Source organism: Pezoporus flaviventris, unplaced genomic scaffold (genome assembly GCF_033815535.1).
Source record: "Pezoporus flaviventris isolate CSIRO_AGI_PZ_B2104156 unplaced genomic scaffold, CSIRO_AGI_Pfla_v1 ptg000088l, whole genome shotgun sequence".
NCBI classification, from domain to species: Eukaryota; Metazoa; Chordata; class Aves; order Psittaciformes; family Psittacidae; genus Pezoporus; species Pezoporus flaviventris.
The window spans coordinates 1,007,529-1,025,954 of NW_026892636.1; the positions used below are offsets into that span (position 1 = coordinate 1,007,529).

Here is an 18,426-nt window from a genome sequence, read left to right on the forward strand (position 1 = left end):
TTCTCTGGAGCTGCTGCTGATATCCCTCTGTGAACACTTGAGCCCCAGTGGGATTATCCACATATAGTGCCTGGATGTCCAACACCTGAGCTTGTGCTTTAGGGCTTCCACTGTATTGAAGGATGAGAAACGGGCATTTGAAGCAGTGATGAATTGTCCCAGGGTGAACTAATAGGCCTTTATTCCCCTGAGCAGCCTCAGCTGGGACTTCATCCCTACCCTCCACCCATTTACTCCTCATCTCTATTTAAGCTCAGCCCAGGGAAGTTGGGCTATTTTTGAGTTTTTGTTTTCGTTTTAGCAGGAGTTGTGCACATCTATGGGATCCTTTGATGGTGACCAAAGCTTGTTCATGTATCTTCCTAGCAATTCCTGAACCTGATCGTGATCGGGGGATTGATTTGATCTGTGTTGGCTTGTCCCAGGTCTCTGTTCCTGCCCTCCTGCTCTTGCTCAGATACTGTGGGATGGGTCCTGCACCCCATGGCATTCTCTTTTGGTTCTGTTTAGACAGATTTAGAAGACAAACCCCTGTGGCAGTCTCTGGGCTCCTGCAGACTAGAATCTCTCACCCTCTGCACCCAACAGCCCAGCCAGTGCTCACTGTTCTGCCAGTCCCTCTCCACCCAGATCCTATCCCTACATGGGGAACTTAGGAGATAGTCTATTCAGTGAGGGAAATTAGAGTGAGAAATCGAACATTACATTCAAGTGTTATTTTCTGGTCTGATTTCAAAGGCCTCTGTCCTTCCTAACTTTTCAGCATTTAATTGCATTGATTGTGGCTCCTTTGTTGACCACAAGTAGAAGAAACTTTTCCCCCGACCTAAGTCACCATCAACAGGCTTACTTTGTAAGTGACTGTCGTGGTTTAAACCCAGTCAGGTAATTCGTTTGCTCACTTCCCCCCCTTTCTTGCCCTCCCCCTGCTCTCGGAGGGATGGAGAGGAGAATCAAAAGAATGCAACTCCCACGGGTTGAGATAAGAACAGTTTAGTAACTAAGGTATAACACAAATCACTACTGCTACCACCAATGATAATAATGATAAAGGAAATAACAAGGGAACAGAATACAACACCTCACCACCCGCTGACTGATAACTCGCCCCCCAAGCCCGACCAAGCTCCGACCGATACCTCCTCCAACCCTGCAGTCTCCCAGCCCTTCCGGCTAACTCCCAGTAACATCCTGGGCATGACGTGCTGTGGTATGGAATAGCTCTTTGGTCAGTTTGGGTCAGGTGTCCTGTCTCTGCTTCCTCCCGGCTTCCCCTCCTCCCTGGCAGAGCATGAGGCTCACAGAGTCCTTGGCCAAACCAAAACATCTCTATCAGCTCTGTTCCCGAGCCGAAAGTCAAAACACTGCACTGCACCAGCTACCAAGGAGGAGAAACATGACTGCTACTGCTGAACCCAGGACATTATCCACCCCTTATTCCATACTATTCACGTCATGCTCAGATCCCACATTTTCAATATACCATCACTCTTATCTCGGTGCACTCTTATCTTAGTGCATGGACCAGTCCCTATAAAGCTGCTGCGTCCATCTGGTCCATGTCAGGCTCCATCTCTTGTACCAGTCTCCCAGAGCAGGAGAGACTGTGTGCAGTGTTTACACTCGTGAATAACCTGGGCAATAGTGTCCATTGTTAAGTCCACCCCTCGATCATGAGTCCATCTCTGTGTTGCATCTCTGCTCTGATGGCCTGAAGTGCCATGGGCCCACCAGACTTAAAATAATTCACTGTCCCCTTAAGCAGTTTCTGCAGCTTGTTGCTGGGGACTCCATACAGCTGCCTTCCATCTCCGATGCTTCCAAAGCACTGGAGGGGCCCAGTGGACTAGATACTTGCCCATACTGTCCCACACACCCTGCCACTCATGACTCTCCAGCCTTGGGGAAAATCTCTTGGTCCCCCTATATTGTTGTCTAACCCCAGACAAGACCCAAACCTGACTCTGCTTAACTTTTGAGATCAGACAAAATGGTTGTGGGTAGAACACAGTGTGTGTGTGTGCCAACATGCTGATCCCCATCACAATCAGCAGGCAGGTCCCAAGGATACCCAAAGGCCATTCAGAGCCTTCAGAACTCTCAAACGATGCTGCTGTGCTTGTCACTGGGGCTGGTGTGGCTGCTGTGCTTGCCGGCTCTCCCACCACCAGCTTCTCTTTTCCTGAGTCCAGCTCTTCCTCCTCTGCCTTGCTGGGAAATGCTGCGTGGTCTCCTGCATCCTCCTGGGGCTCGGCAGGCGGCTGCCGGGGAATGCTCTCAGCCGTCGCGGGGCTGGGCTCCTCCGCGGGGCTCGGCTCCTCCGTGGGGCTCGGCTCTTCCGCGGGGCTCGGCTCTTCCGCGGGGCTCGGCTCCTCCGCCGCCTTATCCCGCTGCTCGGCAGCCGCTTCCTTCTGCTCCTCGACCGCCCCGGCCTCCTCCACCGGCAGTCGTCCCCTCGCGGCCTCCGGCCCCGCTCCCGCCGCCGCTTGGTCCCCGGGGCCGCTCTCCCGGGCCGCTTCAGCAGCCGCCGGCTCCCGGGGCCGCTCCCCCTCGGCTCCCCGCAGCCTCACGAAGATGGAGAGTAGGGTGAGGGCCAGGACGGTGAAGAGCAGCCGGACGGCCAGGTACAAGTCCACGGCCACGTCCGTCCCGCCCTGCTGCTGGAGCCCGCCCGTATTACAAGCCATTGCCATAAAGCACAGTGAGACAAGAACCTTAGCCCAGGCCCCACACTTGATAAACACTATCACAGCAAATACCGGCTCTACGTAAGTTACAACGGTCTGAAGCTGTGAGATCAAGAAGAACAACTCTGATACCCAATAAATCAGCATTGTGACAAATGACTATTAATCCAGTCAAATCTGTCGTTATCTCAACCCTTCGTGCCCCACGTTGGGCGCCAAAAAGAACTGTCGTGGTTTAAACCCAGTCAGGTAATTCGTTCGCTCACTTCCCCCCCTTTCTTGCCCTCCCCCTGCTCTCGGAGGGACGGAGAGGAGAATCAAAAAGAATGCAACTCCCACGGGTTGAGATAAGAACAGTTTAGTAACTAAGGTATAACACAAATCACTACTGCTACCACCAATGATAATAATGATAAAGGAAATAACAAGGGAACAGAATACAACACCTCACCACCCGCTGACTGATAACTCGCCCCCCAAGCCCGACCAAGCTGCGACCGATACCTCCTCCAACCCTGCAGTCTCCCAGCCCTTCCGGCTAACTCCCAGTAACATCCTGGGCATGACGTGCTGTGGTATGGAATAGCTCTTTGGTCAGTTTGGGTCAGGTGTCCTGTCTCTGCTTCCTCCCAGCTTCCCCTCCTCCCTGGCAGAGCATGAGGCTCACAGAGTCCTTGGCCAAACCAAAACATCTCTATCAGCTCTGTTCCCGAGCCGAAAGTCAAAACACTGCACTGCACCAGCTACCAAGGAGGAGAAACATGACTGCTACTGCTGAACCCAGGACAGTGACATAGACAATTTAGTTTTCCCTGGTGTGCTTTAGGATGATCTGGTCATGGACATGGCATGTGGTTGCTCATTTCCAGCTTATTTCCATTTACCTCACCATTTAAGTAAATAGGACTTCAGATGAATGTACAACACCCCTTAATATGAATGGGATGAGCCCTTGATGTGCCCAAATTCTCCTTACCACTGGATGGTCTCAGCACAGTTCATCATTCTCAGTTATGAATTCCATTGCTTACAATTCCCTTCTTTGAAGTGAAATCTCTTGTGAAGCTGAAGCCTGGGATGGGATTCCCCCTGATATTCAAAGGTGAATGAGGCCAGGAGCAACCTGATGTTACCATGAAAACCAGAGGACATAGTTATTGTTCAGAAAGGACATCTAGGAGGTCACTGTTCTTATGCTGAATGTTGTAACAGGTTAGACATCTTTGTGACAATAATTAGAAGAGATATTTCATCAGCCTGTGTGCATAGAATCACAGAATCATAGAATAGTTAGGGTTGGAAACCACCGTATGATCATCAAGTTCCAACCCCCCTGCCATGGGCAGGGACACCTCACATTAAACCATGTCATCCAAGGCCTCATCCAACCTGGTCTTGAACACTGCCAGGGATGGAGCAATCACAACCTCCCTGGGCACCCTATTCCAGTGCCTTACCACACTAACAGGAAAGAATTTCCTCCTTAGATCCAATCTAAAGCTAAACCTTTATTAGTAGTTTAGGCTGTTGTGACTCATGGGTTCTCATTCAGGGGCCAGCAATATACAACCAAGGTTCATGTGTCTTAGAGCCCTGAACTGTAGCCAAAACTGTGACAAACACTTATTCCTTAAGTGTTTGTGTCTGTTGCCTTTAAAGACCTGCAGGGAGAGATACAAAGGCAACACATTGGTGCAAGTGAAGAACTTCATCTGATGAAAATAGGCTGGAAGCTCTTGGAGATTCAGGAGAGACATTCTTGTTTGGAATCTAGGAAGATGCCTTCAAGAGATAATCCCCTTGATTTGCTGTGCAGATATCCAGTGTCATCTAATGTGGAAGAGAATTTACAGCTGTAAGAGGTGACCCCCTTCCACAGGTACGTGAGACCATACCATGAAAGGTCCAGGTTAGCCATGCTCTGGTAGAAATCACTACAGCAACTGGGGAGGCTGCTCAGAATAGTGCCAGGTAAAGATTTGCTCCTCTGTGTTGGTTTTAAAGAGATGAAATATTCTTGCTGGGATGTACTCATAGAATCCCAGCCTGATTTGGGTTGGAAGGGAGTTTAAAGCTCATCCAGCTCCAACCCCTGACACGGGCAGGGACACCTTCCACTAGAGCAGCTTGCTCCAAGCCCCTGTGTCCAACCTGCCCTTGAACACTGCCAGGGATGGGGCAGCCACAGCTTCTCTGGGCACCCTGTGCCAGCACCTCAGCACCCTCACAGGGAAGAACTTCTGCCTAAGAGCTCATCTCAGTCTCCCCTGGGGCAGGTTAAAGCCATTCTCCTTGGCCTGTCCCTACAGGCCTCTGTCCTCACAAGGACAGATGAACCTAGCCACTGGCCCTGAAATAGTGGCTTGGTTTGTGTCACATCGAATCCTCTCTGCTGCTGTAGCCATTGGTCTCATCAAACTGTAGGTACCAAAATGGGATTGAGTGATACAAATGAATCTGCTCAGAGGTGTTTGGGGAAGCTGGGATGCTCTCACTTCAGAAGGGGCCTCCTCTTTCCTTGGGCTGTGTAAGAGGGCAAGCTTGGAGCAGATGGCCACAGAGCAGTCCATTCCACTGTAGCTAGCTCATGACTCGGAGGTTATGTGTGGGGCTGGTGGTTGGGTGCTATATTGGGGGTGTCCTGAACTCCATCATTCAGATGACCCTCATCATCAGGCTGCCCTTCTGCAGCTCCAATGTCATCAACCACTTCTTCTGTGATGTTCCTCCTCTCCTGGCTCTGCCCTGTGCCAGCACGTACATCAATGAGATGATCCTCTTCTCTTTGGCTGGTGTCATTGAGCTCAGCACCATCTCTGCCATTCTGGTCTCCTACGTCTTCATCTTCTTTGCCATCCTGAGGGTCCGTAATGCTGAGGGCAGGCAAAAAGCCTTTTCCACCTGTATGTCCCACCTGATTGTGGTGACCATGTTGTATGGAACAACCATCTTCATGTATTTACGCCCTAGCTCTAGTTACTCCCTGAACAATGACAAAGTGGTCTCTGTTTTCTACACGGTGGTGATCCCCATGCTCAACCCCCTCATCTACAGCTTGAGGAACAAAGAGATGAAGGATGCTCTGAGGAGAACAGCAGAAAGAATCACAGTCAGGCTTTGAAAACCCTGATCCAGGGATTTGGGTAACATGAGGCTTTGTTCCAGAGGCTGTGGAGCCTCCACCCATGGCCATGTTCAAAAGCTGCCTGAATGAGGCCAGGAGCAACCTGATGTGACCATGACCAGTCACTGATGTGACAATGACCAGCAGGACATAGTTACTGTTCAGAAAGGACATCTAGGAGGTCTCTGTTCCTATGACTGGCAAATTATACACATAAACACTTATGTATGTGTGTATATATATCACAACACAATATTAAATGCATCCTAACCTATATATTTATATATAACTCAATATATTCTTGTGTTAAATGTGAACACCAACACACAACAATACTAGTTTTCCTTGCCTCAGTTTAGTTGGGGTCTCAGTGATTTATGGGCTGGGTAGAGGAGGCAGCTCCTATGCAAAGCTTTTCCCAGGAAGGATGGAAACCCAAGATCTAAATGGATGAACTGATGGTTTAATGCAGTTATGGAGCAATGGGATATTGTGCATGAGCCAAGTGAATGAAATGCAAATTCTTCATCAGGTCTGTGTTTGGAACCAGGCTGCTGAGTTAAATCACAGTCAAATTGGGCTTGCCACCTCTATTCAGGCAGCTGTAGAACTTCACCCTTTCATTTTCCTACTCAAGTTCTGCCTTTCTCAAAGCCTTTAAGAGGAGCTCTAAGGAGTTTTCTAATTTATACCCACAGTGGTTTGTTAAAAACAAAGGCAAGAATGTTATCAGTAGAGTTTGCTGCAGGAGAGTTGCACTTTGGTTTGAGGCAATGGGGATTAAAGTAACCCAAAGCAAACATGGAAACACACCAACACCCTGAAACAACAGGGAAATCGAAGGTAATGAAGAAAACCAACCAAAAGTCCTTATTTCCTATGCAAGAAGTCATTCCTGGCACAAATTGCAGCTCCCCCATATCTTGGTTGCTATAAAATCGCAATGCCACCAGGGAAAACAGTCACCACAGGGTTTCCCCACACACCCAAAACTTCCCTATTTCTTTAGCAGCTCATCACTCAAAGGTGTGAGATGTCCCTGATCCATCTGTGTTAACAAGCTCCTCTGGGAATGGATTTGGAGCTGATGGGCTGATAGGAAGGAGAAGGCTTGGCTGAGTCCTGGATGGGGATTTTCCACCTGTGGTCACTTGAGCTGTGGCATCACCAGTGGGAAAAACACTCTTTAACCCAGGGGAAAATAACCCAAACAAGGATGTGACCCTGGCCAGCACTAAGAAATAAATCTTTATTCTTTTTTTATACTTTATAATTTACATTGTATTTGTTATATATATTTAATTTATAATTATATATATATTATCTATATATTCTTATTCTTTACTCTTATTCTTTGTTCTAACTGTTTACTAAAGTTACGAACCTGAAGCTGACTCTTACTGTTGCCAGCAGGACATGACAGTACCCACATATGCCTGCTCTTTAGATGCCCATTTCCCCTTCAAAGCTGCATTTCATCTACTTCTGAACAAAATCCACTCCTTTTCCTGTGTGATTTTTGTTCCTTCTTGGTACCATTGCTCTCTGTGGTCACCTCCAAGAGGTGCAAAATGGTCACAGGAGTCCCTTTAGGTATCAAAAGGCAGAAGAGTTGAAATAAGTGGCTAGAAAATCCTGGATCAGGATTTCTTATACAACACCACCATCTATTGGACGTTGCTGGGAATATCCACTTCTTTTTATTTAAGATTAAAAACTTTTTCTTACGTGCTGGGAAAGTTTGATTAGCCAAGTGGCTTGTTCTTGCCCAGGAAACTGAGAAATAATAGATAAATAAACTAAGACCGTCATGTTGCCTCTACAGTTGGCTGATCCTATGTAGACAGTTTATTTCCTGACCCTGTTAACAGCTTGAAATGAAGTCCCCTCACATTTAGAAATGATGTTTTAAACCCCACTTTTCCTAAAGCAGTTTTTGGCTGAGGCTTCAGGTTGTATGAAATGTAGATTATTGTAGAATCATAGAGTGGTTTGGGTTGGAAAGGAGCTTGGTTCCAACCCCCTGTCATGATCAGGGACACTACACATTAGACCATGTCACCGAAGACTTTGTCCAGCCTGGCCTTGAACACTGCCAGGGATGGGGCAGCCACAGCTTCTCTGGGCACCCTGTGCCAGTGCCTCAGCACCTTCACAGGGAAGAGCTTCTTTGTTATCTGTAACCTGAACTCCCCCTGTTTCATTTTGAACCCATCACCCCTTTTCCTGTCACTCCAATCTCTGATGAAGAGTCCCTCTCCAGCACCCTTGTAGCACCATTCAGACACTGGAAGCTGCTCTGAGGTCTCCACGCAGCTTCTCTTCTCCAGGCTGAACAGCCCCAATGTTCTCAGCCTGGCTCTGTATGGGAGGTGCTCTAGCCCCTGATCATCCTTGTGTCCTCTTCTCCTCCTCTGCACTTGCTCCATGTCCTTCTGTTGTTGAGGATATCAAATTCATTCTGCCTTTTAAATGTTTTTTTTTCATTAAATAGCCTGTGCTATCCGTACACAATTTGAAGTGCAAATTCATGGTGTTTTAAATTATTCCCTTCTCCATCAGTTGTTTCCTCTAGATCCACAGATCCCTCTCAGAAAGCGTCCGCATTGCACATCTTTACTCCTGACAAAGCCATCCCAGATTTTGTAATGAAAGCAAAGGAAAACACATCAGATCTCAAAACAGGTTTATCCCATGGAGATGAAGGATTTAATTCCTTGTTGTTGATGTATGTAAATCACACCCATCACCACCTAAATAATCCCAGGGGAGCAGCTGGGCTTATTTAGGTGCTCTCTGATGCTGAATTAAATGGGTGAGGATGCCTATAGAGTAACCAAGTTCCTGGGTTACTGGTGGATCCATCCTGGTAACCTGCATGGGGTAGGAAACCCACCTTTTGTTACAGAACATTAAGTGCTAGGCAGGAATAAACAGGGTCATTCCCTACTAGGGCTTTTTGGGAGCAAGGAGGTGACTTCTGTCCTTTCCTGGAAGGCCCTGCAGCCCCCTCTCATCTTTGGGCGCACAGTAATGGAAGCATTTCTGATTGAAAAGTAAAGGCAGCTGCATCAAAATGAAAAGGAAGTTGTGCTTTTATTTTTTCCTTCTAAGTAGCAGCATGTGTGTGTATATAAAAACTACACACTTTCTATTGACTTAAAGTGGTGTAACTGATTGATAGATAAAACCTCACATTCTTAACATTATTGAGGGATTTGGGCCTATTCAGCATTTCAATTTAAAGACATAAATCAGGCAAACTGCTTATAGGTTTACTATGGTTGAAGATAATTATATGTCCCCCTCTGAGTTTATTCTCCTGGGCTTCACAAACAGGGAAGACCTGCGGGTGATGTGCTTTGTCTTATTCCTTGCCATCTATGTTGTTACCTTCATAGGAAACCTGGGAGTAACTGCATTAATCAGAATGGATTCCTGCCTACACACCCCCATGTACTTCTTCCTAAGCCACTTGTCTCTCCTGGATGTCTGCTACTCTTCTAACATCATCCCTCAAGCCTTGCTCAATGTTCCAGTGGAGAAGAAGGTGATTTCCTTCATTAGATGTGCCAACCAGGTGTTCTCCTTTGCAACCTGTGCCACAACCGAGTGCTACGTGCTGGCTGCTATGGCTTATGATCGCTACATGGCCATTTGTAACCCCCTTCTCCTACTCCATGGTCATGTCCCAAAGGCTTTGCATTGGGATGTTGGCTAGTGCCTGCTTAGCTGGCGTGATCAGCTCTACCATACACACGGTTTCCATATCTCGTCTCCCATTCTGTTGTTCCAAGACGATCAATCACTTCTTCTGTGATGGACCACCACTGCTAGCCCTCTCCTGCTCTGACACCCCTGCCATCGAGGTGATGGTTGGCTGCTGTGGTGGGGTTCAAGGTACTGAGCACCGCGGTCTTCATCCTCATCTCCTACTTGTTGGTCCTTTCCACTGTCATGCGAATGCAGTCTGTGGTTGGTCAACACAAAGCTTTCTTCACCTGTGCCTCTCACTTCATCTCCATTGCTGTGTACAATGGCAGCTCCCTCTTCCAGTACCTGCTCCGCGTCTCCAGCCATTCCTCGAAGCATGACGAGGGGATCTCCATGCTGTACTCTCTGGCTGTCCCCATGCTGAACCCACTCAGCTACAGCCTAAGAAATGTGGATATGAAGAATGCCATGACGAAAGCAGAAAGTAGAGTCCTCTCCTCTTTGTCCATTCATGATTCCTAATCAGCTGAAAGGAGAGGGCTACCCTGCCCTGGTGAGGAGACGAAGGTAGCTGGATATTGCATGTTCAAGGATGGCTGGATATTGTACCTTGAAGAGGATGGTTGGATATAGCACCTTGATGAGGATGGGTGGATATAGCACCTTCACAAAGCAGGGACTAAACATACTTGGAAGCATGACACCTGGAAAACATGCTACTCCTTAAACCAAGGCTGCATTCTGTGCTGGGATCGACAGGACTTTCTCTGGCTGCAGCCTGAGACCTGACAGTGACTGTGTATTGGAAAGAAAGTTGTTGTCCAATGTGAATGTTACATAAATATTACTTGAAATTAATATATTTTATTATTTAAATGCTATTAAACATAACAATAGACTTTATTTCAGGCTTCAGAGAGCAAAAAGGGAGAAGGTGGTGGCTTTGCCCTGCTGGCATCAAACCAGCTGGTATCTGAGCTCATGTTTTATATTAACAAATGATTTCTGATTTTATTTCTGGTTTTAAGGAAATATTAACTGATATTTCCAGGTATTTCAACTCCAGCCCATAAGGTTTGGTCACGTGAAATGACAGAGGGGATATTGAGATGAGCTCTTAGGCAGAAGTTTCTCCCTGGGAGGGTGCTGAAGTGCTGGCACAGGGTGCCCAGAGAAGCTGTGGCTGCCCCATCCCTGGCAGTGTTCAAGGCCAGGTTGGACACAGGGGCTTGGAGCAAGCTGCTCTAGTGAAAGGTGTCCCTGTCCATAGCAGGGGTTGGAGCTGGATGAGCTTTAAGGTCCCTTCAATTCAAACCAGTCTGGAATTCTGACTCCCCTTACTGCATCAGGGATATCCCCAGTGAAATGGGAACCAGCAGTAACTTCTCCCCACTTCCTCTTCATGTAAGCTTTCTGTAATTGAATCCAGGCTGGGATTCTAAGAAATAAAGCTCTGTCAGTCTCTTGATATCAGAGCCCTTGTGCTGAATGGGGACAGGTCATATCTGAGCCTCTGCTCTGCTGTGAATTGAAGTAGGGTTGTAAAAAACCTGAGTGCTGCTAGGAGGGAGGATCAGGGGTCTTCCTCTCCCCTGAACACCCAAGGTGCTGCTTGCTTGGGTCCCCTGACGAAGCGGATGGAGCAAGTGCAGTACCCAGCTGTCTGCATCTGGGACTTCAAGCTGATTATTCACCCTGCATAAGCGCACCCAGGTATGCTTAGTGCCTCTTTTTGCCTTCATATAGTTCTTTTTAATAATCTTTGAATTACATATTGCTCTTCTTTCCAGAAGTTGATTGTGAGTTATTTCTCCCTCTGTTATACTGATTTCCCCACTTCACAAGAATTCGGTTTAGCCCACTACCCAATGGGGAAGAAAGACATTCAAAACCACACAGAAATCCTTTTCTACCCTCCTCCAATGCATCTCCTGGACTGTCAGTCTGGTGCCTTCTAGCAGAAAAACGGGTTGACATTGAAAACATCTAAAGCCACCTGTGTACTTCTTCTTCCTTCCCCACACTTTCATAGCTCAATTTTCTCCCCTGATTGCCCCATCCTTTGTGTTTTCTAGATGTCTGGGACAAGGTTATCATTTAATATTTTTCCTAAGGGTTTTATCATGTCTCTTCATCTAGGAGAAGCATTCGGGACACACCGGCACTCAGGATTCTTCAGATGAAGACTGGGAAATCTGACTTCACCCTGATATATCCTCAAAGCAGCCACGTTTTGAGCCAATGCTTTTGACCAAAGTGTTGTACAATCACTAGTCAACTGTATGGTGTCGTGGTTTAAACCCAGTCAGGTAATTCGTTCGCTCACTTCCCCCCCCTTTCTTGCCCTCCCCCTGCTCTCGGTGGGATGGAGAGGAGAATCAAAAGAATGCAACTCCCACTGGTTGAGATAAGAACAGTTTAGTAACTAAGGTATAACACAAATCACTACTGCTGCCACCAATGATAATAATGATAAAGGAAATAACAAGGGAAGAGAATACAACACCTCACCACCCGCTGACTGATAACTCGCCCCCCAAGCCCGACCAAGCTCCGACCGATACCTCCTCCAACCCTGCAGTCTCCCAGCCCTTCCGGCTAACTCCCAGTTACCTCCTGGGCATGACGTGCTGTGGTATGGAATAGCTCTTTGGTCAGTTTGGGTCAGGTGTCCTGTCTCTGCTTCCTCCTGGCTTCCCCTCCTCCCTGGCAGAGCATGAGGCTCACAAAGTCCTTGGCCAAACCAAAACATCTCTATCAGCTCTGTTCCCGAGCCGAAAGTCAAAACACTGCACTGCACCAGCTACCAAGGAGGAGAAACATGACTGCTACTGCTGAACCCAGGACATTATCCACCCCTTATTCCATACCATTCACGTCATGCTCAGATCCCACATTTTCAATATACCATCACTCTTATCTCGGTGCACTCTTATCTTAGTGCATGGACCAGTCCCTATAAAGCTGCTGCGTCCATCTGGTCCATGTCAGGCTCCATCTCTTGTAACAGTCTTCCAGAGCAGGAGAGACTGTGTGCAGTGTTCACACTCGTGAATAACCTGGGCAATAGTGTCCATTGTTAAGTCCACCTCTCGATCATGAGTCCATCTCTGTGTTGCATCTCTGCTCTGATGGCCTGAAGTGCCATGGGCCCACCAGACTTAAAATAATTCACTGTCCCCTTCAGCAGTTTCTGCAGCTTGTTGCTGGGAACTCCATACAGCTGCCTTCCATCTCCGATGCTTCCAAAGCACTGGAGGGGCCCAGTGGACTAGATACTTGCCCATACTGTCACACACACCCTGCCACTCCTGGCTGTCCAGCCTTGGGGAAAACCTCTTGGTCCCCCTGTATTGTCGTCTAACCCCAGACAAGACCCAAACCCGACTCTGCTTAACTTTTGAGATCAGACAAAATGGTTGTGGGTAGAACACAGTGTGTGTGTGTGCCAACATGCTGATCCCCATCACAATCAGCAGGCAGGTCCCAAGGGTACCCAAAGGCCTTTCAAAACCTTCAGAACTCTCAGTTGATGCTGCTGTACTTGTCACTGGGGCTGGTGTAGCTGCTGTGCTTGCCGGCTCTCCCACCGCCAGCTTCTCTTTTCCTGAGTCCGGCTCTTCCTCCTCTGCCTTGCTGGGAAATGCTGCGTGGTCTCCTGCATCCTCCTGGGGCTCGGCGGGCGGCTGCCGGGGAATGCTCTCAGCCGTCGCGGGGCTGGGCTCCTCCGCGGGGCTCGGCTCCTCCGAGGAGCTCGGCTCTTCCGCGGGGCTCGGCTCCTCCGCCGCCCCGGCCTCCTCCACCGGCAGCCGTCCCCTCGCGGCCTCCGGCCCCGCTCCCGCCGCCGCTTGGTCCCCGGGGCCGCTCTCCCGGGCCGCTTCAGCAGCCGCCGGCTCCCGGGGCCGCTCCCCCTCAGTTCCCCGAAGCCTCACGAAGATGGAGAGTAGGGTGAGGGCCAGGACGGTGAAGAGCAGCCGGACGGCCAGGTACAAGTCCTCGGCCACGTCCGTCCCGCCCTGCTGCTGGAGCCCGCCCGTATTACAAGCCATTGCCCTAAAGCACAGTGAGACAAGAACCTTAGCCCAGGCCCCACACTTGATAAACACTATCACAGCAAATACCGGCTCTACGTAAGTTACAACGGTCTGAAGCTGTGAGATCAAGAAGAACAACTCTGATACCCAATAAATCAGCATTGTGACGAATGACTATTAATCCAGTCAAATCTGTCGTTATCTCAACCCTTCGTGCCCCACGTTGGGCGCCAAAAAGAACTGTCGTGGTTTAAACCCAGTCAGGTAATTCGTTCGCTCACTTCCCCCCCTTTCTTGCCCTCCCCCTGCTCTCGGAGGGATGGAGAGGAGAATCAAAAGAATGCAACTCCCACGGGTTGAGATAAGAACAGTTTAGTAACTAAGGGATAACACAAATCACTACTGCTGCCACCAATGATAATAATGATAAAGGAAATAACAAGGGAAGAGAATACAACACCTCACCGCCCGCTGACTGATAACTCGCCCCCCAAGCCCGACCAAGTTCCAACCGATACCTCCTCCAACCCTGCAGTCCCCCAGCCCTTCTGGCTAACTCCCAGTTACCTCCTGGGCATGACGTGCTGTGGTATGGAATACCTCTTTGGTCAGTTTGGGTCAGGTGTCCTGTCTCTGCTTCCTCCTGGCTTACCCTCCTCCCTGGCAGAGCATGAGGCTCACAAAGTCCTTGGCCAAACCAAAACATCTCTATCAGCTCTGTTCCCGAGCCGAAAGTCAAAACACTGCACTGCACCAGCTACCAAGGAGGAGAAACATGACTGCTACTGCTGAACCCAGGACATATGGAAATAAATGCATGTGATGGAAAGGACTCCCCATGACCAGCGCAAACCATCCACACAGAGAGGATGCTTTGTTGTGCTTGTTTTCAGTTCCCTTCAATGCAATATTAGATGATCTCTGTGGATGTAAAGGGCTTCCTCAGGAAACACTGAAAGGAAGAGGTGTGTGATAGATGGGGAAATACAAAGCAAACTGTCCTGGGCCTATCTTCCTGGGTAGGTCTCTGCAGGAGAACTGCTCTTGGAGGTGTTGATGCAGCCAGAAGGAGTTTGGGGAGAGGAATTGAGAGGTTGTTTTGCTGATCAAGTCAAACTAATTATCCGATGGAGGAGGGTCCTTTGGGAGAACAGTTTGCACAACACAAGCCTCTGAGGTAATGCCTCCTGTGATATAAAACCGTTCCACCAGCCAGCCTGGAGCATCCTGCTCCCAAGCATCTCTCCTTCAACCCATCGCATGGTCTCCAGGAGGAGCTGCAGGCACTGCATCCACCACTACCTTCCTCTTTAACCAAGCAGGTACAAAAGGGTTTGATGGGTGATGTGTCCAGTTTGACTCTGGTCATGCTGCCTCTCACATGCTTGATGGCATGTTAAATTTCACTCTTTTCCAGGGACTGTATTGATAGGGCAAGGTGTGATGGGTTTAAACTGAAACAGGGAAATTCAGGTTGGAGATAAGGAAGAAGTTCTTCCCTGTGAGGGTGCTGAGGCGCTAGCACAGGGTGTCCAGAGAAGCTGTGGCTGCCCCACCCCTGGCAGTGTTCAAGGCCAGGTTGGACGGACACAGGGGCTTGGAGCAAGCTTCTCTAGTGGAAGGGGTCCCTGCCAATGGCAGTGGGTTGGAGCTGGGTGAGCTTTAATTTCCCTTCAACCCAAACCGTTCTATGATAGCCCACGGTGTGAATAGAAGTGCCCCTAGTATGGGGTTTGCTTCAAAAATACCAACCTTCATGACCCCATCTACAACTGATTTAGAGATATTTTAGCATGAGAATATCCAAGGTAAAGCCTTAAAGTTTTGGTTTATATATGGTATATTTTGTATTGTATACCCTTAGGTGGATATTTGGTTTGGTCATAGGAAGCTCACTGCAATCACAGCAAAGCTCTGCTAGAGCCAAGAACTCTGCATTCCCTTAACCTTATGCAGTGTGGGGGTTCTCGGCAGGAGGTTGGGACTGGATGACTTTTAAGGTCCCTTCGACCCAAAGCATTCTATGATAGTCTGTGGTGTGAATAATAGTGCCCTAATACAGGGTGGGTTTGGTTGAAAAAACCCATGTTCCTCACCCCAACTACAACAGATTTAGGGGTATTTTTGCAGTGATGTAGCCGTTCATAGATTGATATTCCATTAAATAATTCATCTGCAGAGGAATTGAATGGCGGAGATGAAAATATCCAAGCTAAAGCCTTAAAATTTTGGTTTATGTATGATATATTTTACACCCTTAGGTGCATATTTAGGTTGGTCATAGGCAGCTCACTGCAATGACAGCAAAGCTCTGCTGGAGCCAAGACCACTGCTTTCCCTTAATATTATGGATGGTGGGGGTTCTTCAAAAGCCAATAAACTTAGAATGTAAACCAAATTTCAAGTACATGGCTTTGTGTTGTGATGAAAATGATGCAGCAACAGCAATGAAGCTACAGAAGAGTACTAATCCACTGTGAAAAACACAAAAAAGAGAGAAAAAAACTTTAAAATTCCCAGAAATCAGTGAAGAAAATACAAAATCTTTTCTGTTTTCCACATTTTGAGATGTATTTATTTGATTTTATTGTATTATACTTTGATAGACGTGATGTTTCTCAGTGTATCAGTTGTGCAGTGTATACCAATCATGGTAGAATTATTCTCTTTTAATTTCAGGTTGCGTAATGAGCTCCTTCACCTCTTTGACTTCAGATCTTGGGCTACACACAGAAGTAAAGCATTACAAATACACCATTTTCTATTGCATTTACTTTATGGATTAAACTTCAACTAAATTTCCACATTATTTCTCTTCTAAAGGTTTATTTCACTGATTGCTTTCATTTAAATCTAAATCCATCAACTTGTTGAAATGACGGATACAGGAAACCTCACTGTTCTATCCGGCTTCGTCCTCTTGGGTTTTTCTGATGCCCCAGGGCTACAAACTACCATCTTCACAATCTTCTTGTCCCTGTATGTTTTAATAGTTCTGGGGAACCTGACGATGATCCTGTTGATCAACACTGACCCCCACCTCCACATCCCCATGTACTTCTTCCTGAGCCACTTATCTTGCATGGATGTTTGCCTTTCCTCCGCTATCATCCCAAAAGCTCTGGAGACCTTCCTGCTGGGGAGAAGCCACATCTCCTTTTGGGGTTGCTTTGCTCAGATGTATATTTTCATGGCTCTGGCTATCTGTGAGAGCTTTCTCTATGGGGTAATGGCTTATGACCGATACATGGCTGTGTGCAAGCCCCTGCTCTACACCACTACCATGACCAGGGTCCGTTGCTATGGCATAATGGTGCTGGTGTACAGCATCGGGTTCCTCACCTCCCTGGTGCACATCATGCTGGCGGGGAGGTTGTCCTTCTGTCAGGCCAGGAGCATCAACCACTTCTGCTGTGAGCTGCCCACCCTCCTGCAGCTCTCCTGCTCAGACACAAGCACAAATGAGGTCTTCCAGGTATACAACGCTGTGTTTAATGCCATGGGCCCTCTCCTGATGATCCTGGTGTCCTACACCTACATCCTCCACACCGTCTTGCAGATCCCTTTGGCCACGAGGAGGCTGAAGGTCTTCTCTACTTGCACCTCCCACTTGGCTGCCATCATCATCTTCTACGCACCCGCGATCCTCACCTATGTCCAGCCTCATGAAGCATCCTCATGGGATCAGGCAAAGCTGGTGTCGGTGTGTTACTGCATCCTCACCCCAGCCCTCAACCCCCTCATCTACAGCTTGAGGAACAAGGAGGTGAAGGGGGCTCTGAGGAGGCTGTGGGAGAGAAAGCTGCTGCCACATCTATGCAGGGTTTGAAAGCACATTTGGAGCTCTTCAGTACTGTGGAGGTAAGGAAGAAACATGTGGTCATGGAATTGATAATTACTGGCCATTATTTGTCATTATTGGTCCCTATTGGTCATTATTACAGTTAAGGAGATCACAAAGCAAGTGCAGGGTATGGAGAACCTGCATAACAAATGGTTCTCTTCAAAGAGCCTCAGGTGGTTTTAAGTGTGGCCTGAGCATTCAATATTTCATCCGAATAAGTATCAGCTCCTCAATAGCAGCCCTGAGACAGCACCATGGTGTTTTGTGTCTGTATTGTGCTAAATGAAAGTAGAGCCCACAAAAAGGAGGCTCAGACTTCACATAAGGCACTGACCACTGTCTCCATTGCCTGCTTGATAAGCATTTCCTCAATGATGAACTGCGGGAAGGTCAAGAGGATTTGATAGAGCTCTGGTGTCTGCAACACAAGGAGGTCACAGAGCTGCTGAAGCAAGTACAGGGGAGGCAACAAGGATGGTCTGGGGCTGGAGCACCTCCCGTATGGAGCCAGGCTGATAATATTGGGTCTGTTCATCCTGGAGAAGAGAAGCTGTGTGGAGACCTCAGAGAAGCTTCCAGTACCTAAAGGGGCTACAAGAAGCCTGGGGAGGAGCTTTGGACAAGGGCCTGTAGGGACAGGCCAAGGGGAATGGCTTGAACCTGCCCAAGGGGAGACTGAGATGAGCTCTTAGGCCGAAGCTCTTCCCTCTGAGGGTGCTGAGGTGCTGGCACAGGGTGCCCAGAGAAGCTGTGGCTGCCCCATCCCTGGCAGTGTTCAAGGGCAGGTTGGACACAGGGCTTGGAGCAAGCTGCTCTAGTGGAAGGTGTCCCTCCCCGTTGGAGGTGGATTGGATCTGGATGAGCTTTAAAGACCCTTCCAACAGAAACCAGGCTGGGATTCTGTGAAATAAATTTCTGACAGTCTGTTGGTCAACAAAGCCCTTGTACTAAATGGGGATGAGTCATATCTGAGCCTCTGCTCTGCTGTGGATTTAAGTAGGGGTACAATGAGCCTTAGTGCTG

The 18,426-nt window shown here is 48.2% G+C and overlaps 3 protein-coding genes and 1 pseudogene across 3 annotated transcripts in view; all 4 read left to right on the plus strand.

Annotated features, from left to right (window-relative positions):
• The window catches only part of LOC133280763 (olfactory receptor 14C36-like), a 377,076-nt gene that overhangs the window by 292,100 nt on the left and 66,550 nt on the right, over positions 1-18,426 (plus strand). The gene's annotated exons all lie outside the window — the stretch shown is intronic.
• LOC133280750 (olfactory receptor 5AR1-like) lies at positions 5,173-5,808 on the plus strand. Its single transcript, XM_061475678.1, has 2 exons — positions 5,173-5,214; positions 5,272-5,808. Exons 1-2 carry the CDS (start codon positions 5,173-5,175, stop codon positions 5,806-5,808), a joined length of 579 nt encoding a protein of 192 aa, XP_061331662.1.
• LOC133280751 (olfactory receptor 5AP2-like) lies at positions 9,092-10,158 on the plus strand (annotated as a pseudogene).
• LOC133280752 (olfactory receptor 5B21-like) lies at positions 16,789-17,340 on the plus strand (the record flags this gene model as incomplete). Its single annotated transcript, XM_061475679.1, has 1 exon — positions 16,789-17,340. A coding segment is annotated over exon 1 (552 nt), but the record flags the coding sequence as incomplete, so codon positions are not given.